Source organism: Macaca mulatta, chromosome 10 (assembly GCF_049350105.2).
Source record: "Macaca mulatta isolate MMU2019108-1 chromosome 10, T2T-MMU8v2.0, whole genome shotgun sequence".
Lineage (NCBI taxonomy): Eukaryota > Metazoa > Chordata > Mammalia > Primates > Cercopithecidae > Macaca > Macaca mulatta.
The window spans coordinates 110003327-110023258 of NC_133415.1; the positions used below are offsets into that span (position 1 = coordinate 110003327).

Consider the following 19932-nt stretch of genomic DNA (forward strand, 5'->3'; position numbering starts at 1 on the left):
TGATTCCGGAAGCTATCGGTATGCCACCTTCCAGGTCCTGATTCCGGAAGCTGTGGGTATGCCACCTTCCATGTCCTGATTCCGGAAGCTATCGGTATGCCACCTTCCAGGTCCCGATCCCGGAAGCTGTGGGTATGCCACCTTCCCGGAAGCTGTGGGTATGCCACCTTCCAGGTCCGATCCCGGAAGCTGTGGGTATGCCACCTCCCAGGTCCTGATCCCGGAAGCTGTGGGTATGCCACCTTCCATGTCCTGATTCCGGAAGCTATCGGTATGCCACCTTCCAGGTCCTGATCCTGGAAGCTGTGGGTATGCCACCTCCCAGGTCCTGATCCCGGAAGCTGTGGGTTTGCCACCTCCCAGGTCCTGATTCCGGAAGCTATCGGTATGCCACCTTCCAGGTCCTGATCCCGGAAGCTGTGGGTATGCCACCTTCCATGTCCTGATTCCGGAAGCTATCGGTATGCCACCTTCCAGGTCCTGATTCCGGAAGCTGTGGGTATGCCACCTTCCATGGCAGCAGGGACTGTGCAGATGTGGTGAAAGATTTTTGAGTTGGGAGATTATCCTGGATTATCCTCATGGGCCCAAAAGAATCATAAGGGTCCTGATAACGGGGAAGGCAGGAGGCCAGAGAATAAGATGTGACAGCGAAAGCAGGGAACAGTGTGGTGTGACTGCAGCTGGGGACCTCTGTCTCCTAGAAGCCAGAAAAGGCAAGGAAACAGATCCTCCCCTAGGCCCCCCAGAAAAGATGCAGCCCTCTGGACCCCCTGATTTGGGCCTAGTAAAACCCATTTCAGACTTTAGACCTCCCAAACTCTAAGAGAATAAATGTGTGTTGTCTTAAGCCACTAAGTTGGCGGTCACTTGCTACAGCAGCTAGAGGAACGAACAGTTTCTCTCCTGAGATCCACACTGAAACGCCTCCTCTCCACAGGTGCTCTGCTAGGAGCAAGAGACACAACGGCAGCCAGAGATGGAGCTCCGGGTCCAGAGGCTGGGCGTGCGTAGCACAAAAGAGGGTCATTCAAACCCGAATTAAGTGGTGTGAAGGAGGGAAGAGTCCTCTGGGTGAGCAAGACAAAAGAAAAGGACTAGATGTGAGGTGTGAGGGTGTGAGGGAAGGACGTTCCACAGAAACATCTCCTGTCGGGGGTCAGAGGATGAGTAGAGCTAACACAGCTAAAAGGGCAGGGAAAAGCGTTCCTGGCAGAGAGAACTGAATATGGAAGTCACGATGAGAAAGTAGCGAGGAGAGGGCACAGGTACATGATGTCCCCTGCAGGGCCTCTGGCCAGGGGAGGTCAGGTCTTGCTGAGCGCTGGGAAGCCGGGAAGAGTTCTAAGCAGGGGTGGAGATCACAGGTTTTACCACTCAAAGACCCAGCTGACTCTCCCCGACCCCTAGTCTGACTCTCACCCTCGCCTCACCCTGCTGCTCTTTGGAAAACTGCAGGCCGGACATTCTGAAGGCCTGTGTGTTGTGAATGGTTGCTGGGCCGCAAGGATATTCCTCAGAAGAAAAGGAGCAAGAGAGCGAGCCAGCGAGCACAGCCAGAGCATTCCCAGGCTAGCATGATGTCATGGAGGGAGCACAGGCTTGTGGCTGTGGTGTCAGGCCGGGAAACTGCAGCCCGCCACGCACCTGGAGTCAGCCCAGCAGCAACCCCGGCCTGCAGGGAAGCCTGGGAAGGAGATCAAAGGAGCCCAGGAGGAAGCCAGCTCCACCCTGGCAGCCAGCTCCCGGGTCCAAGGGGTGCCCCTCCTGAGCTGTAGGCTGGGGAGGGCCCAGCCCGGGCCCCAGGCTCCCCCACCTCAGCTTCAGGGAATGCCCTACCTTCCTGCCAAATCATAGAACAGTCCCTGGCATCCCCCAGACGGGAAGATGAAGTCAGGGAGGTCCAAGGCTTTTTTAAAACACGCTTCCTTGAAGACGGTGCCTATCCAGGAAGACTAAAATTAAAGCTCTGGGGAGTAAGGTGGAAAAATACACAAAGAGGCACAATATCCTCCTGCCCCAGACAGAGCTCAGGTGGCCACCCACGGCCCTCTCACCCACCCCACGGCTGTCTGTCTCCCTCTGGGCAGGGCCAGCTGACTGTGGACAGCACCCGCCCAGCCACTCATGGGAAGGTCAGGAAGACGCCCGTCCGGCGCCCGGAGGCCAGTGTTGTCACAGTCAGAAAGCGAGTCAGTGGCCCTTATGTTCTAGCCCTCGGTTTCTCCACCCACAAGACAAAGGGTTTGGAGTTTTTCAAGATCTCAAAAACTGCAACTTATTAATAGGATAGCTAAGAGAGGAAAATGGGAGGGTCAAAAATCCAAAATGTGCTGTGGTGAAATAAGGTTGGGAAGCGCCGCACGACACATTGTTCCTTAGAGATGTCGTCACGCACCTTAGCTCTTTAAAGGCTCTGAGAAGTCTGCTGCAAAGAAATGTCTGCTCCGGCAATGGAGCACAGTAATGAGTCGTTCAAACTTGTGTCTAGGTGCGGATCACAGAGGCAGGGGGTCAAGAGGGACGAGGATCATGGCGACAAATGGAAGGCTCTCCCTCATTTGAGACACAGCCATCAGCAGAGACAATCAGGAGGTCAGGGGCCCGGAGTCCTCTCTGTGATGAAATCCCCAGAGGGGTCCTCTGGTCCCACAGTGGGTGTTCAGGGATGTGGGCTGTAGGGCTCCAGGCTCTGGGTTGCGGAAAATTGGAATTAAATCTCAGTGGAGTAACCCTGAGCAAGTCAGCCTCTGCCCATCAGGTTCTTTTGTTTATAAAATGGAGGTAGCCATGAGGATTGTTCTGAGAATGAGTTAAATGGAAAGATATGCTCAAGACGCCAGCTCAGAGCCAGATACTCAAGGCTCTCAGCTGGTTGGAGCAAACCTCAATGTCAGTGTGAATCTTCCACCACGGGATTCAAGCTGCCTCGGCTTTTAAAGCAAGATCACAACTGCAGCAAGCTGACCCCAACTCAGGATGGAACCATCTCAGAACAAGGCCCCGAGCGAGCCCACTGAACCCTATGGCACCTGAGAGGCAGGCACCGTTGTCCCCTCTCACAGGTGGGAGACTGAGGCTCAGGGAAATGCAGGTAGTGAATGGAGCCAGCCCAGAGCCCCGTTCCAGCAAAGTGCCAGCCCTGCACAGTGATGGTTTGATGGCGGAGGGAGAGCTGCCGCCCAGCGAACCCCGGGGGTTCCACTTCCACTCTTCTTACCCCACACACTCCCCCTGCCCCAGCAGCCTGCAGGGGCTGAGCAATTCACTTCCCTGCTTCAAACCCTTTAGCAGCTCTTAGGATAAAAAGCCAAAGCTCTCGAATGTGTTCTGTGACAAAGAAGACTATGGTACTGACAGTCCAAACCGAGAAACTGGGGAGAGAGAGGAAGCATTATCATCAACTCCAGGTCACCCAACCTGTAAGGCCCTGGATGGTCTGGCCCCTGTCTCCACAGTCTCCTCCCACCCAGCTGTCCTCATCTGTGCCAGTCTCCAGCCCACCACAACCCTTCACACATGCTGTTCCCACTGCCTGCAACACTGTTCCCTGCCTTTTCACCTCCCTCACACCTGCCCGTTCTTGAGCTCCCCAGGGAAGCGTCCACTGATGCCCTCCTACTGGCACATCCACGTCGGACACCCTCCAAGCCCAAGTCCTCTCCCCTGCGCCATCTGGGCTGGAGTTTCCGTTTGTTTGTATAGTTTTTTGGGTTTTCCTCTTTCCTCGCCAGGTCTGAAGCTTTCTGTCAGCAAGAACCAGCCCTATTTTGTCCAGCCCTGGAGCAGCCTCTGCGCCGGTGCTCTGCACCAAGCACACAGCTCAGCACAAAGCAGGCCTTGGATGCACACTGGACAAACGTGCTGGCATCCTCTGCATCCTTACAGCCAGTGAAGTTTTCTGGTTTCACTTCCAATAGTTTATATTATTAAAAGAGAAATGGTAAATACTTTTTCAGATTATTCCAGTAGCTCCAGAAATGGCTCTGACTCACAGTTCACTGGGGCCTTAGCCCACCCTATGCCCCACTAGGTGCCCACTCCCAGGCCACGGGCACCCAGCTGCACACGCTAGTTGAAGGGAGACCCTCGTCAGCCCCTGGGCACCTCCATACCCTCCACCTTCACAGGCCTGGCTGTGGAACCAGGGGGCGGTCAAATTACCTCAAACTGACCCCCCGCTGGAAACTGCCAGGTTGCATGGCCTTCCGGTTTAGTGCCCCCATTTCCTGTCCCCGTCACCTCTTCAGAGCCACCTTCTTTCCCCACATCAGGAAAAAATCAAGAGGACTCAGGCAGGCAGAGAGCAACAGCTGGGAAGAAAGCATGTCTCACATTTCCTTTTGGACCCGACTCTTGTCACTCTTTGCTTAAGATACCAGGGTTTCAGCCCCAGAGTTTCTGGAAAACTGGAGGCTCTACCATTCCATTCAACCCAGGCGTGATCCATCCGGAAACCCAGTGGAACTGAGCCGCGAGCTGGCTTCCGGCCCACAGAACGCATCAAGAACTCTGGTGAAACGTCAAGAACTCTGGGGGGTCCCCCCAGAAAAACTTGGGGGGCACTGCAGAGCTTCTGACGCGGCTCTGGGGGAAATCCCACACGGATGGGCAGCTCCCTGCGTCTGGCACTGTGGAGGTGGGCGGGCAGCCATGGAGGATGGGGAGACTCATCTTTCTAGACTTCCCCTGGGGGCCGCATTTCCTCCAGCCTCCAGGTCCAGACCAAAATAGAATGAGGTAAATTCAGCCCCTTTCATGCAGCACACTCAAGGAATAAACAAGCACCACAAATACAGTCTTCGAGCTGGGTCATCTTTCCAACCTGTTTTTTTTTTTTTTTTTTTTTAAGAGAACCACAGGCTCTTTTAAGATTCCAAAGCCAGAGACAGAAAAAGTGCAGCAAAGCAGGGAGACAAGGGGAGAGAAACTTGACAGTGCTTTGCAGACAGAAACAAGTAATGCAATTTCCAAATTCAAGAGTCTCAAAAACAGAGGCTGGGTTGGAACCTCCAGAAAAGGCCAGAGCGGGGTGTCTAAGACTTATTCTCATGGTAGCATCCTTAAGCCAGGGGGTCCAGGAAGGGGGCAGGCTGAGGATGTCGGCTTGCACTTAGTAGACCCTCACCGGGTCCCAGGAGCTGTGCTGGTGCCAAAGCTGCCCCTTGCCAGGGAGCCCTCCCAGCTGCCCTGTATGGTTGACACTTGGCCTCTGTCATGCTTCAGTGACCCCAGAGGCAGATCCTGAGTCAAGGACTTGAATGCAAGTAGTTTGTCTGAGAGGTGACCCCAGGAACCACCTGGAGGGGGCGGGGAAGTGAGGCAGGCTTGGAGATCGTCAAAACAGAACACTGTGGGCTTGGGACTCAAGCTGGTCAGAACCTCCTGGAGACTATGCTCCTGAGGGGTGCACCTGAGGGTGAGGGCTGTCTCCTGAGGGCGAGGGGCCGTCTCCTGAGGGTGAGGGGCCGTCTCCTGAGGGCGAGGGGGCCGTCTCCTGAGGGCGAGGGGGCCGTCTCCTGAGGGCGAGGGGCCGTCTCCTGAGGGCGAGGGGGCCTGTCTCCTGAGGGCGAGGGGGCCGTCTCCTGAGGGTGAGGGGGCCGTCTCCTGAGGGTGAGGGGCCGTCTCCTGAGGGCGAGGGGGCCGTCTCCTGAGGGTGAGGGGCCTGTCTCCTGAGGGTGAGGGGGCATCTCCTGAGGGTGAGGGGCCTGTCTCCTGAGGGTGAGGGGGCATCTCCTGAGGGTGAGGGGCCTGTCTCCTGAGGGTGAGGGGGCATCTCCTGAGGGTGAGGGGCCGTCTCCTGAGGGCGAGGGGGCCGTCTCCTGAGGGTGAGGGGCCTGTCTCCTGAGGGTGAGGGGCCTGTCTCCTGAGGGTGAGGGGCCTGTCTCCTGAGGGTGAGGGGGCATCTCCTGAGGGTGAGGGGCCGTCTCGTGAGGGTGAGGGGCCTGTCTCCTGAGGGTGAGGGGCCGTCTCGTGAGGGTGAGGGGCTGGGGAATTCTCCATGGGCCTTGACTCCGACTCCTCAGTGGGTCAGAGAAAGCTCCCAGCAGAGCTCCGCATAGGGAAAGGTGTGTGGGGAGGGGAAACCTAGAGGTCTGCGGCTCAGCCGGTCCATTTCTCCGAGGAGAGGTGGAGACCCTGTCCAAGGTCGCAGCTGGTGAGGCTGACGTGGCGGGAGTCACCGCCTGAGGAGCCAGACATGGGCTGGAGGAGAAATGCAGTTTACACGCATGGCAAGGACCCCTGCCAGGACAACCTGTGGTGGCATCTGCAGAGAAAAGGCTCAAACACCAGCGATGCAGGGGAAGCTGGAGGATCCCTCTTATGTCAAGGAGCAAGACGAGGGCTTCAGAGATGCTTTTCCTACTGCACCGTGGGCCCCTGCACGTGGAACCCCCAAGGGGAAAAGGATGGAGGCAGGGCTCAGCTGGAGAAAGCTTTCCAAGGAGAATGACCATGACAGGTTTCTTGGGAGGCTCCTGGTTCCAGCCCTCAATTCCACTTGCAAACCTGACTCCCAAACCACCCCCACCCACCCTCTCCCACTTCTGGAACCTGTGGGTTCAACCCCAGAGCAGGAGGCTGAGCCCACTCCCTAAGCCCACAGCACGGAGGGGAAAGAGCCTGCTGAGGATACCTCAAGTGCCACCTTTAAGCACCCCTACCTAGGCCCTGGGGAAGAGTTAGGAGACAAAGAACCCTTACCCCAAAAAGGCTCTTATAATCTAGTTTCCACTCAAGAAGCAAAGCCACGTGGAGTGCTCTGTGCCAGGCAGTGGGGTCACCATAGCTGAAAGCCCAGGGGTTACAAGGACTCCCGTCTGGGGACCCCATGTGGCTGTGACCCAGGTCACCCAAGCTCAGAAGACAGCGAGCCACAGCCAGAGCGTAAGGATTCGGGTTGAATTTTAAAATAGGTGGGGCTGAGACAGACCGAACACTAGTGGGAGAGGATTCTGCATCAACTCCCTAGCAAACGCCGGGTGACTGTCACCTTCAGAAACAAGCAAAGCCAGAGAAACACACAGGCAGGAGGAGCCCCAGGAGATGTGGCCACTGAAGGGTAGGTGGCGTCCTGGACAGGACAGAAGGACAAGAAGTAAAAGCAAAGGGGTCCAGAATAAATGACTGACTTTCATTAATAAAAATGCAGATGCTGGGTCCTTAATTATGAAAACTGTACCCTATTTGATGTAAGGTGTTAAAACAGGGAAACCAGGCGTGTCTGCGCGTCCGTGGGCTGTATCTGTGTTTCCAAGGATCTGTCTGTGTTTCCACGTTTACGTGTACAGGAGACAGCCGGAAATGAGGCTGGGGCTGAAAGGTATCTGTATAAAGATATCTATCAACACAGATATCAACAGACATCTATATCCAGGGAGATGGCAAGGCCAGGGCTGACTGCATGGGCGTGTGACCCATGCAGTCACACGGGGCCCAACACACAGAAATACTCCGAGCTTGGTTTCATGCTGTGCTGTTGCTGTCTTGAAATCCTTTATACATTTTTGACAAGGGGCCCAACATTTTCATTTTGCAGTGGGCCCCAAAAGGGACACAGCCAGTCCTGGGAGCTTGTTTTCAAACGTTAATGATGAAAACTCCATGCCCTACATCTGACTAGTTGGGGTTAAACATGGGAACCTGTATTTTTCTCTTCCGATGTATTTCCAGGAGGTTCTGACAACAGCCGGGTTTGAGCACCACCCCAGACAGATGTGTGTGAGGGGCTGCACAGCTGGTGTTTGGTGGTAGGTAGCAGTGAGCAAGGTGAATGGGAAGGTGGGAAAAAGACAGGGCGGTCGAAGGACTTCCCACTTAAGTATGTTCAGCTTCGGTTGTGTCACCCAGAGGCACTTGACATCCCTCCCTCCACCCTGTGCTTCTCAGTCAAGGCCATTCTGCACTGTCTCCTAACTCTTCCCCAGGGCCTAGTTAGAGACCCGTTAAAGATGGGACCCTGAAAATGTCTGCTGACATTTTTGGTTTCACAACTGAGTGTGAGGATGTGTCACTGGCATCTGGTGGGCAGAAGCCAGGGCTGCTACTGAATGCCCTACAATGCCCAGGATGGCCCTTACCCCAGAGAATGAGCCTCCCCCAAAGGTCACTACTGTGGAGGATGGAAAATAGAAACCCTGCCTCAAATGACAGGGTATAAACACTTCAGCTCTCTTGATGGGACTAGGGTGAGGGTGCACCTTTGTCTCCAGAACCTCTAGCAGGAAGAGTGAGCCAAAGTCACCCTACAGGGTGCTCTGCAGCAGCACCGCTCCCTCACCTGGCCTCCCCACCTCCCCACCGTCCGATACTCTAAAGGCCTTTCTTGGAAACATTTTCTAATCCTTCACTCTCACAGCCACACAATCCTCAGCTAAGGGTCAGCTTCTGAGAAACCTGACCTGAAACCAGTTTCACTTGATGGCAGCTTCACTCAATTGGCAGTGGCTGCCTCATTTAGAGATCTTTACCAAGGATCCAGGGAAAGGGAGTGCTGGGATCCATTAGCAATGCCTGCCTTGGTCACGGGAGGAGAAGGGTGGCTTGTGTGCTGGAATGCAAAGCCAGGTGTCAGCTTTCCTTCTTCCTTTCTTGGGGTGGCAAAATGGAAAGCCATGGGCATTATTGAGGAAAAAGAAGAATATTGCACTGACAGAGGTGGCAATAGGAAGACAAAGGAAGAAGCAGGGTTTGGAAGAACCTTGAGTATTTACCCACATGCCTACTTCCAATCTGAACTTGAACTAGCTTCATTAATTGTGGTTGTCTCCTTTAAAACATCATTTTCCTGGTAAGCCTGTATTCCTCATCCTTAGAGTTAATATTTGAGCAGACACTTTTCTTCCCAGCTACAGATGACTGCTTATGACCAAATTGAAAAATATTAATTCTCTTTGTCTCCTGCCAAAAAGGCTAAAGCGATTACAGATCCTGATTCGAAACACAGATGTTAATACATTTGGAAAAATGAGCTTCTATAGGCAAGCAGAGGCCCAGGGCCAAGCATGAAGTGCTTTTGGAATCAAAGTGCCAAATCAAGTTATCCAGAGAGCTGCCTCCACGAAAGCCTATTCTCCCCAAATGCATTCCAGTGTAAAGAACCCCAGGCTGCCGCACACATGCTGATGTCTCCCCTATTTGCAAACAAGAACTGACCTACCCTTGGGTACCCACTGGCACACAGCTCTAAATAACGTAATTATAATCATCACAGGGAAACATCCATAGGATCAAAAAGTATCATAATTACAAGCAATTTTCACTTTTCGGAAATTGGGCTCAGATGCTGAAGGAAAAAGGCATTCTCGAGTTTCAGTTCTGGAAGAGAAAGCATGTTGGAGTGTTTGCTAGGACGGACTAGCCCCAGGGCAAAGATACTGTGGCCAGCACCTGCTCATCCAGCAGGCATCTGCTGTGCGTGTGCTCGGGCACACAGGACCAGACCATGCGGTGTGTGAATTCAGGAAGCCCACATCCTCAAAGGAGAGGCCGGGTCATGCTTTCATCCTTTCATGCATTCAGTGTCTTACTGAGCACCTATTATGTGCCAGGCTCTAGGAAAAATGGATACCACAGTGAGCAAAACGAACGAAACTCCTGCCCTTGTGGAGCCTCCGTCACTGTCTCTGCTGGGCCCCACTCAGATCCCGCTCAGATCTTCACTGTGCAGCCCACGCTGGCTCAGCAAGGGTCCACATGCTGTCCAAGTCCATGCAACTTCCAAGGGGTGGAATAAGAGGCAGCTCCAGGTGCATCTGCAAAGCCTCACTACACACTGCTGGGACAGGCTGGGCAGGTCACTGGTCTCTGCCTCAATTTCCTTGTGTGGAAAATACGAATTGCCCCACCATTTCCCAATTTACAGGACTGGACTGCCATGAGGAGAAAGAAAAAAGTGTATCCACCAGCCAAGGAAGAAAAACATATGTGACTGGGGAAAGATGTAAGCTTCTCATCCTTAATCCCCAACCCAGAATTGTGCCTACATTTCCTTGTCTGTGAAAAAGGGTGTGGGAGCAGGCACGGTGGCTCATGCCCGTAATCACAACACTCTGGGAGGCCAAGGCAGGAGAATAACTTGAGGCCGAGTTCGAGATCAGCCTGGACGACATAGTGAGACCTCATCTCTACAAAAGTAAAAAACTAGCCAGACAGTGGTGTGTGCCTGTGGTCCTAGCTACTTGAGAGGCTCAGGTAGGAGAATCGCTCCAACCCAGGAGGTCGAGGCTGCAGCGAGCTGTGATCACTCCACTGCACTCCAGCAGAGCAACAGAGCAAGACCCTGTCTATCTCTAAAAAAAAAAAAAAAAAAAAGGGCTGGGCAGGGATAAGGGTGCCTCCATGGAGGGTTGTTGTGGGAAGCAGTAAAGAGTCCCTGTTGCATACAATTAGCTTTTGTCATCATGACTGTTTCCAAAGGCAGACATCCCTTCTCCCAGTATAGACAAGCATCATGGGAGAGAGGAGGCTCCAGGATCGCATTGTGGACCCGGCTAAATCGATGGAAACATAAAGGGAGCAGACCTTTCCCACAGATGGCCTACAAGAGGGCGGGACTGACCACCTTGTGGGGACACCTGCTCAGCTTCACCGCACATGATATAACACCTATAGGGAATCAGGGAAAATGCGGGCAACCTGCTGAGCCCCCGCCCGCCATAAACACTCAGCGAACAGAATCTGTTGCTGTTGATTCCCAGCCACCACCTGTATGCTCCCTGTGAAGCCAGGCTTGGGATGAATTATGGGAAGAAATAACAGGGACAGAGATCAAAAAGAGCCACCAAGGCCCACCAGATGGCCTCAGACCACAGGACAGGAAGCCAATGGGCATTTGGCCCCCAGATGCTGAATAGGAGATGCTGGCCGTGTCTCCAGCATTAACTGGATTGAACACAGTGGTTTGCTGTCTCTGCCCAGCTGGGTGGTTTTTTCCAGAGGGATCCCTGCAGATCCATGAGAGGACCCCAAGTGGAACCAAAAACATTAAGGCCTGCCACTCCCACTCAGGCAGCTTCAGCCTGGGTTCTGGAGTGGGGCCCAGAGAAAGGGGCTGCGAGGAAAAATGCCAAGGCCCCTTGGTGAGGACTGCTTTCCTCTGACCTTCTAGGATATCCTGGAAGTTCCCAGTAGCCAGAAGGAATCCTGCTTGTCTTCTGAAAAGGCTACTCAGGAAGCTGAACTGGCACATCCTGAGAAGGCAGCTCAAAACCAGAGCTCATGCCCTGGGGCTGAGGTGTAGTGGCAAGAGGTTGAAGTCGGGAGATGAGGAAACAGGCACACAGCCTTCAGGAGCAACAAGAAGCTCCAGAGGCTTCCAGAAGCTTCCAGAAGCCTCTGGAGCCAGAGTCCAAAGGGATCTTCACCCTTAGCCAGTCCCTTTCCTGTGCCATTGAGACTGACAATTGTGTTCTGGAATATACTTTGGGCTCACTCTTACAGCAAGAAAAACAGTCTTCTCTGAGACACCAAGCTGAAGGGAACATGGAATGTGTCAGAGAAGGCCAACATGGTGAAACCCCACCTCTATTAAAACTAAAAAAATTAGCCAGGCGTGGTGGTACACACCTGGAATCCCAGCTACGTGGGAGGCTGAGGCAGGAGAATCACTTGAACCTGGGAGGTGGAGGTTCCAGTGAGCTGAGATGGTGCCATTGCACTCCAGCCTGGGCGACAGAGTGCAACTCCATCTCTCTCTCTTGAAAAAAAAAAACAAAAAACTATTTCCTTCCTCTTGGGCATGTAAGACAGCTCATGGGTGAGAAATCAGAGAGATCTTACCCACCTGTTCATACCCTAGCACACAGGGAGCTTTTAAACCACACCAATGACAGTTCAACCCCCACGGATCAGGACTTTTAAAAGGCTCTGTAACTCTAATGCACAGCCAAGGCTGAAAACCAACTCAGGACTCATCAATGGACCCATGTGAGCCCCAGGTGAGGAAACCAGCACTATGGGAATCACTGAGGCACGGCCATGGCTAAGACGGTGAGTGCTGGAATCTAAGAGCCTGGGTTCGAGTCCCACCTCTGCCACTTTGCAGCTGTGTGCTCTCGGGCAAGCTACTTCCCACCTCTGAGCCAGGCTCTGCACCTGTAAAATGGGGATGATATGTCTTCATAGGAAACTTTGCAAGGCGTGAAACAAAGCTGAAATGTCCAGCACAGTCATAAACCGTAAGCACCACGCAACGAGAAGCCTCAACCACAGGGTGGAGACGTGCTCTGGAACGTGACCATGGCTCTCTGCCCAAACACACTCATGGGGGCTAACGGCAGGGCAAAACCCACCCAGAGTCTTGCTACCAAGTCATGAATCTGCACATCACAAGTTGCCGCCACCCCAGCATCCCCAGGAGAGGACTGGGCAAGGAGCCCTGGCCCACTGCCCAAGGGCTGTCCTGTGAGGGGGCTGCAGCATTCCTCCTACCACATCCAGCCCCATCTACCTTCTCAGGTTCAGGGACCAAAATCATCAGGGCGTCCCCAGGGAGCTTGTCAGAAAGGCAGAAACTCAGGGCCCCCATCCCAGGTCTGGTTGAGGGCAAGAGCCTCTGCCTAGGCTGAACGTACCCAGGAAGCTGAGCCCAGGCCTCCTCTGCCAATCCATCCTGTGCGGTGGGGACAGGCAGGGGGCAGCTCCCTCTTCCTCAGAGTGACTCAGACTGCAGCTGATCCAAATCTTGGCCCTGGAGACCACACTGAGGTCACCCTCCTGGCAGCCGAAGTTGCTGAGATGAACCAGAGGACATTTTCATCCAGCTGCCGACATCATCTCGACCTTGGTGGCAGCTGACTCCCTTGGAGCAGATTCTGCTGCCCTGACTGGCCTTGGCCTCCCAGGGAGGTTCTCATAGGCCAGCTCCCAAAGCAGAGTGTGTCGCCTACATGTGGGGCAGTGCTGCGGAGCAGGGCAAGCCTGGGACATGCTCAGGGAGAGACGGGGAAGGCTGGGATGGAAGATGCCAGGTCCCAGTTCCACAGTAGAAATAGGGCAAACAGCATGACCCCTACCCCAAACATCCTCACCTTCACCTGGAACCAAAGTCTGCACCAACGGGGAGAGTAGCAAGTCCAGCTCCTGGAATTCAGGCCCCAGCTGGCCTGGCCTCAGGCCTGGGGTTCAGAAAATGAGGATAAGACTCCGATCCTTTAGCAGCCCCCTCTCGCCCCGGCGAGGCCTCTGGAGCCAAGGCCACTGTCCCCAGACCTGCCTCTTAGCCCCCACTCGCTCCACAGCCCGCCAAGGGCGGATCCAACTTGTCTTTCCAGCTGTCTGGGGCTGCGCTTTAAACAGAGCCACAGGGCTGTGGAAGGCCTCCAGCTCAGCTCATTATCGGAATTTAATCTGGATTCCGAGAGATCAAGAGGACTCAGTGGAAAGTGACTCCCACAAGGGGAGAGACGCTGAGGCCGACCCAAAGCCAGCTAATCCCCGGCACCCCCGGGGCTTTCCTGGAGCTCAGGCACAACTTGTCAGATGTCCCAGCCCTGCACAGCTGGACGGCTGGCGGCACAGAGACCGAGGCAGCCACACGGCGGGGGCAGCAGGGCAGGGTCTGGGCTCCCCTGGGCTGAGATCTGCAGGAGGCCTTCAGCTGGAAGAAGCCGTGCGGGCCCAGGTTGGGGACTCGCAAAGAATAGCCCCATCTCTGAACAGGCGAGCTGGCAGAAGCGTACGGGATTCAAAGAGCATTTTCCAGCTCAGGGCTTTGTTCCCACCGGGAGACTGCAGAATTAGGGGAACTGGCTCAGTGGACATACACAGGAAGGCAGTGCCACAGCCACCACCCAGGGCTCTTATCTTCCCAGGGAGGTCTTGCTCCACTTCCTGCCATGATGACGATGATACTAACGCAGGTGACCATTTATTGAGCACTTCCTGTGTGTGAGACACTGTTGTAAGTATGTCACCCCCTCCCATCCACAGCACAACTCTGGAAGGGAGATCCAGTTATTATCCCCATTTTACAAAGGAAAAAACTGAGGCTGTGAGAGATGGACTCTTTCCCAAGGTCACACGGGCACCTGGTGGCAGGATTTGAATCCATGCTCTCAATAGCTGGGGAACTACATAATAGGGGTATCTTGGTTCTAGATTCAAAAACAAAACCACCTGTCCAAAAAAATGAATAAATAATATTTTTTTAATTTAACCATTTAACGTCTGAAGAATGGAGGCTTTGCTGCAGGGCACAGGAAGAACATGTAGAAACCTAAAGAAAGCAGCTCGGTCTTTCCCTCCACTGCTTCTCACCCTGCTCCCTTCCCTGCTCAATGCTCCCACCTGCCATGTCCTCTCCTCTGCTGGAACGTGAGCTTCCAGAGGGCAGGGACTCATGTCTAGTTCGTTCTGGTCGATGCCCTCAGGCATGGCATGCAGCAGGTACCTGTGCTGAGCGGGGACTCAGCCACCCAGCAGCCCAGAAGCCCCCAGGAGCAGGACCCCAGCACCAGAATGGGCATCCCCAGCCCAAGTTGCTTGTTGCCAGCAGCCTGGCAGGGAGGACGCCTGGAACGCCCATCCCTGCTCCAAACACACTGCTCAGGCCTGCTGCCCAACCCTGCAGCCCTCAGGATCCACCCCGTGGATCTCAGGCAAGACAGCAGAGACACCTCAGACCATGATGGGACCAGGTACCCATGAAGCCAGCAGGAAGGACCAAGAGCTGCCAGAGCTGAGTGGAGAATCCAGATAACAGCCTGGACGCAGAGGCTGTGGTTTCACCCTAAGAAAGAAGCTCCCTGGCTGCTGGGAGTAGATGCCGATGTCACCTCCCAGGAGAGCTGCTCAGCAGTGTCTACCAAAGCCACCCACGTGTGGGCTCCCTGACCCCACAATTCTACCTCTAGAACTTTATCGGACTGATAGACATGAACAGGTGTGTCAGCGAGGGTACCTGCCCTGCGGCACCATCCATCATAGAACAGAGGGGCCAGCATGCACACATGAAAGACAGCACACCCCACGCTGTGGAACAGTGAGGTGACTCAGAGGACGAGGGCACCCCGCGTGAACCACTGGAAAGGGCTGCCAAGGTTCATCATCCAACGATGAAAGCCAGGGGCAGGAGTGAATGCACTGTGGGGTGCCACAGGTGAAAACAGCAACACAGATCCCTTCGCTGATTTCAGGAGACTCAAGTAACTGGCAGCAGGAGCTGCCTCAGCAGGAGCTGGGAGCCTTCATTTTCACTGTGGTTCCTTCTCTTTCCTTTTGATTTTATACCATGAGCATGTCTTGCTTACTCAAAAACTCTTTTTTTTTTTTTTTTTTTTTTTGAGACAGAGTCTCGCTCTGTCACCCAGGCTGGAGTGCAGTGGCACCATCTCGGCTCACTGCAACCTTCTCCTCCTGGGTTCAAGCAATTCTCCTACCTCAGCCTCCCAAGTAGCTGGGATTACAGGCACGTGCCACTATACCTGGCTAATTTTTATATTTTTAGTAGAGACGGGGTTTCACCATCTCTACTGGGGTTGGCCAGGCTGGTCTTGAACTCCTGACCTCAAATGATCCACCCACCTTGGCCTTCCAAAGTGCTGGGATTACAGACGTGAGCTACCACACCCAGCCTAAAAACAAATTTTTGAAAGAAATATCGTTCATAAGCGTGGGCTCCAGCTTTGCAAACCTGGGCTCATGTCCTAACGTGGCCACGTTCTCTCTGGGTGGCCTCATTCTTTGGCTTCGGGCCACTTTAGTTCTCCCCGTTTTACAGATGAGCCACCACTTCTGAAGGCTACTGTGAATGTGAAACAAGATATCTCAAGTGCAACACACTGGAAACGCTCAAGACAGTTTTGTTTTCTTGGTACTTACATGACCATCCCCCCGCCCCCGCCAAATAGCAGTGCTTGGCAAACGTGGCTGTGATGGTTCTTCTGTCCCTGTCTATGGTAACAAGTCCCCTTTCTAGCTGAAGATGCTAGGCCTGCACATCACAAGGAGGTGCCCACAACACCTTTCTTCCATTAATTTCCCTGCCCAGTGTGGACGGTAGACGTCTGACAGCCTGAGGGGTCCAGTAACCCAGCCACTAAGTAATAGGACCTTGGTCATTTCCGCCTCCGGACTGTCTGAATAGAATGCACCCGCTAAATGTCCCAGCCCTTTTTCTTAGCCTCCTTACCTCTCACAAGACCTTGAAATTAATGCATCTCGATAAATTAAAGACTTTCAACACACACGTTTGGTTTCTGAGCTAGTGATTCTTGGAAGCTAAGAGTTCTCTGTTTATTTTTGGTTTGGGCTTTTTTCTTCCCCTAACATTTTATTTTAGATGGCCACCTTAATTGGTTGCCTGACATTGTGCACTGGGTTTCAGAGTAAGGAATGGGAGAGAGGTAGCCCTTCAAAAATGTTTCTTCCCCTTCCCCTTTTCTTCTATGTCCCTTAGCACCCAGCCAGATCCAGACTGCCTATATATACCCATATGGCACCATGCATCCTCGGGCTCCCTGGCCTTCTACTATTCCTGAATTCGTTGTTGGTCATGGTTTTAAGAAAGTGACATACACCATACACCTTCTTTAGAAGGGATAATCTGGTACAGGACCTGGAACGTGGCTGCACCAATCTGTCCCATCCTCTGGCCATCACCCCCTTTTTCCTCTGCCCCCAGAGGAAACTCAGCACCTCTCCCAGATACTCATACAGCACCCACCTGCCCAAGTGCTCCTGGAGCACCTGATAAACGCTGATCCGGAACGTCTCATTGTCGAAGCGTTCCCGGATGTAGTCCTTGTAGATCCGGAATTCGGCTGCTGTGACAGCTTCCCCTTCTGGGATCTTGGAAAGATCAAACCGGAACTCTCGATGGTGGTAGCGTGGGTGGAAGAATTCCTTGTCATGTTCCACTGGAAGAGGAAGAGAACACACACCAACACCGACAGCTTATTAGTGTCTGGGTTTCACTCTCAGGCTCTGAGTTCAAGCATCTTGCCTAAGCTAGATGGAGGCATTCCTGTTGCCAGTGACCCCAGTGACAACTGCTCCTTCCGCACTGACACACTGCAGACTGGAGGGTCACGGGCTCAGACCCCACGGCCCCCATGGTCATCCTGAACGACAAGAGCATGATTTTGCGTCCAACCTGCTGGGAAAAGTAGAGCACTAACCACAGCCATCCAAGAGGTCCTGGCCAGACTCAGGTCCCAGGGGCTCAGGCCTGGGTTGGAATCTGGCCTTAGCTGATAACCAATAGAGTGGCCCTAGATAAGGTAACAAAAAACCTCTATGGAACCCAATTTCATCATCTAAAAAATGGGGATCATAATCCTCCTTCATGGGTTGTGGTCTGGGTTGAATGATCTCATTCACACAAATAGTTTAACATCTGCTAGGGCTGGGTAACTGTCAGCTATTGTTGGTAAGCAGAAACCTTACTGTGCCTACTACGGGACATCTCTAGGACCAGGGGTTCTCAGCCCTGAATGCACATGAAAATCATTGTGGAAACTTTTAGAAAATATCGATGTCCTGGCCCAGGTGTGGGCTGGTAAACATTTAACAACCGGCTCTCTGGGACCTGATCTGAAGCGCCTGCTGACTCCACAGTGTAAATACCACCGTCTTGGCAGATTCCAAGATACCAATGTGAGGTTGCTGGACATGGATGGGAAGAGAAGCACACAGCGGGCTCCAGCACACAGCTACTCCTACCCCCTCCTGAACCAAGGGAATCAATATCTTTTTAAAGCACCCCCAGATATTTCTAATGAGGTGCCAAGGTTTACAGCCACAGCAGTAGACTAACAGCAGTAAAAGAAGTGAATGGCAGAGTGGGGGTGGGGGTTGAAAATGACTTCAAGACAAAATAAGGCAAAAGACCTCTACCCTTCTGCCTTCTCCTGGCAGCAATATTAGACTAAGATGTCATTTCCATTTCATGAATGATAAGCACCAGGATGAACGCCCAGGAATGGTGTTTCTGGGTTGAGAGCTGTGGCTCCTGTGGATCATGCCCCCTCTGGACCAACACAGAGCAGGAATGACACTGGGAGCCACAGAGTGCTGGAAGGGACAGGATGACCACACTCGGGCCAGTGGGCAGAACCTCCAGACACCTTTCATCTGCTGAAAAATACAAGCCCATCTCCACTTCCTGTCTGGGGGTGGGGAACTGGAGAGAGAAGGAGAAAGAGCAGAACCAGTTTGGCCACCAGATTGGTCAGAAGAAAGGAGAAATACGATCAGCAAGCTCCAGCTCTCAGGCTGGGTTATGGCTGCCTGGTTCCCGGTGGGACAGCAGGATGGGAACACCAATGAGGAAGAAGTTCACAGCACTGGCAGCCCCAAGACCCCGGCTGCACTGCTCCATTAAAAATAATCTCGTTTAAACCTTAACAATAGTCCAAAAAGAGAGCAGGGTGAGAGCAGGGAGCGTGGGGGAGTGATCCACTCAGGCTGTTTCCATCAGGAAGAAGGGGCAGATGAAGTCCCTGAGGCTGGGGGCTCTGGCTGGGCACAGCAGCATCCCTGTCTTTGGAGACACCTCAGGAAGACGACCTTTGAACCACAGGTGCTAGAATCCTGGGCCATATATGGAGAGCTGGCAGGAGGGAAGGACTCTCCAGAAACTGTTCCAGGCTTCCTCCAGATGACAGTTCTCCTTGTCACAACACGCCCCTCATGCCCACAAGGAACCCTTCTCTCCTGACTAATCTATGGGACAGGCCATGACTCCACAGTGTAAACACTGCCATCCTGGCAGATTTCAAGCTACCAACGTGAGGTCGCTGAACACGGATGGCAAGAGAAGCACACAGCGGGCTCCAGCACACAGCTACTCCTACCCCCTCCTGAACCAAGGGAATCAATATCTTTTTAAAGCACCCCCAGATATTTCTAATGAGGTACCAACGTTTACAGTCACAGCAGTAGACTAACAGCAGTAAAAGAAGTGAATGGCAGAGTGGGGGTGGGGGTTGAAAGAGAGAAGAAGGCCATGGGGATGTCACCAATCCCCCCCTTTGATTTACAGAGAAGGCAGGAGTCTCTGTAAAGGGCAGCCACTTGGAAACCAAGTGAGCCTCCGGAGGTGACCCCAGGTGGGAAGGCAGGGCAAAGGGTCTGACTATGTACCGTGGGACTGCCCAGGGGCAGTCCTCTGTCACCTTTCCAGTTCAGTCGACCCTCATGCCAGCCCTAAAAGGTGAGCAGCCCGAGGAGGTGAGTACAATCCCACATAGGTAGGTGGAGCATGCAGCTGAGACCCAGGAGGTGTCCAGTGACCTCCCCAGGGTCAAAGACCTGGGATTCAAGCCCAGGTCCTGCCCAAACCAGAGGCCTGAACCACCATGCATCTCTGTGGCTGCATGAACAGCTCAGCAAGGGGCGTTCCTTTGCTTGCTTGCTAGAACTTTTTAACTGCACTGCTGCATACATGTAGCGTGTGTGTAAACCAAAGTAAACCCAGTCATGGAGAATCCTCTGGGTCAAGAGACAGAACACCCATTTCCCTTCCTGGACTTCTCAAACTATAGGTTAGTTTCACCTGGTTTTGAACAGTCCCTGCAGGGCCTCATACGCTATACTCTCTTTTGTATCTAGCTTCTTTCATTTAGCAGTGCTGGTGTAATTCATCCACGTCACCGTGCATGCTCGTTCATCCTCACTGTCGTATGATAGGCCATCGTTGTATTAGACCACAATTCATGTATCCATTCTACAGTTCATAGGCATTCAGGGAGTTTCCAAATTGGGGCTCTGAAAGCAGTGCTGCTATGAACATCATAGGGCATGTGTTTCATGCCTAGAAGTGGAATTGTGTATGTACAGCTTTAGTTACCCTGGAAGCTGTTCTCCCAAAGCATTGCATCTAAGAGGTTTTGAAGAGTGTGCTAGGAAAGAGGTGGAAGAGGCCAGGTCTGTCCATGAAGGAGGTGACACAGTCTTGGGACAACTCATGGCTTCTCAAGTGCTTTTCTC

The 19932-nt window shown here is 53.3% G+C and overlaps 1 protein-coding gene across 1 annotated transcript in view; it reads right to left on the bottom strand.

The window, feature by feature from the left end:
* The window catches only part of BMP7 (bone morphogenetic protein 7), a 100698-nt gene that overhangs the window by 46039 nt on the left and 34727 nt on the right, over window positions 1–19932 (bottom strand). The window contains exon 2 of the mRNA XM_001089245.5: window positions 16667–16859. Coding sequence (XP_001089245.1) covers window positions 16667–16859 — 193 coding nt within the window. The remainder of the gene's footprint in view (window positions 1–16666; window positions 16860–19932) is intronic.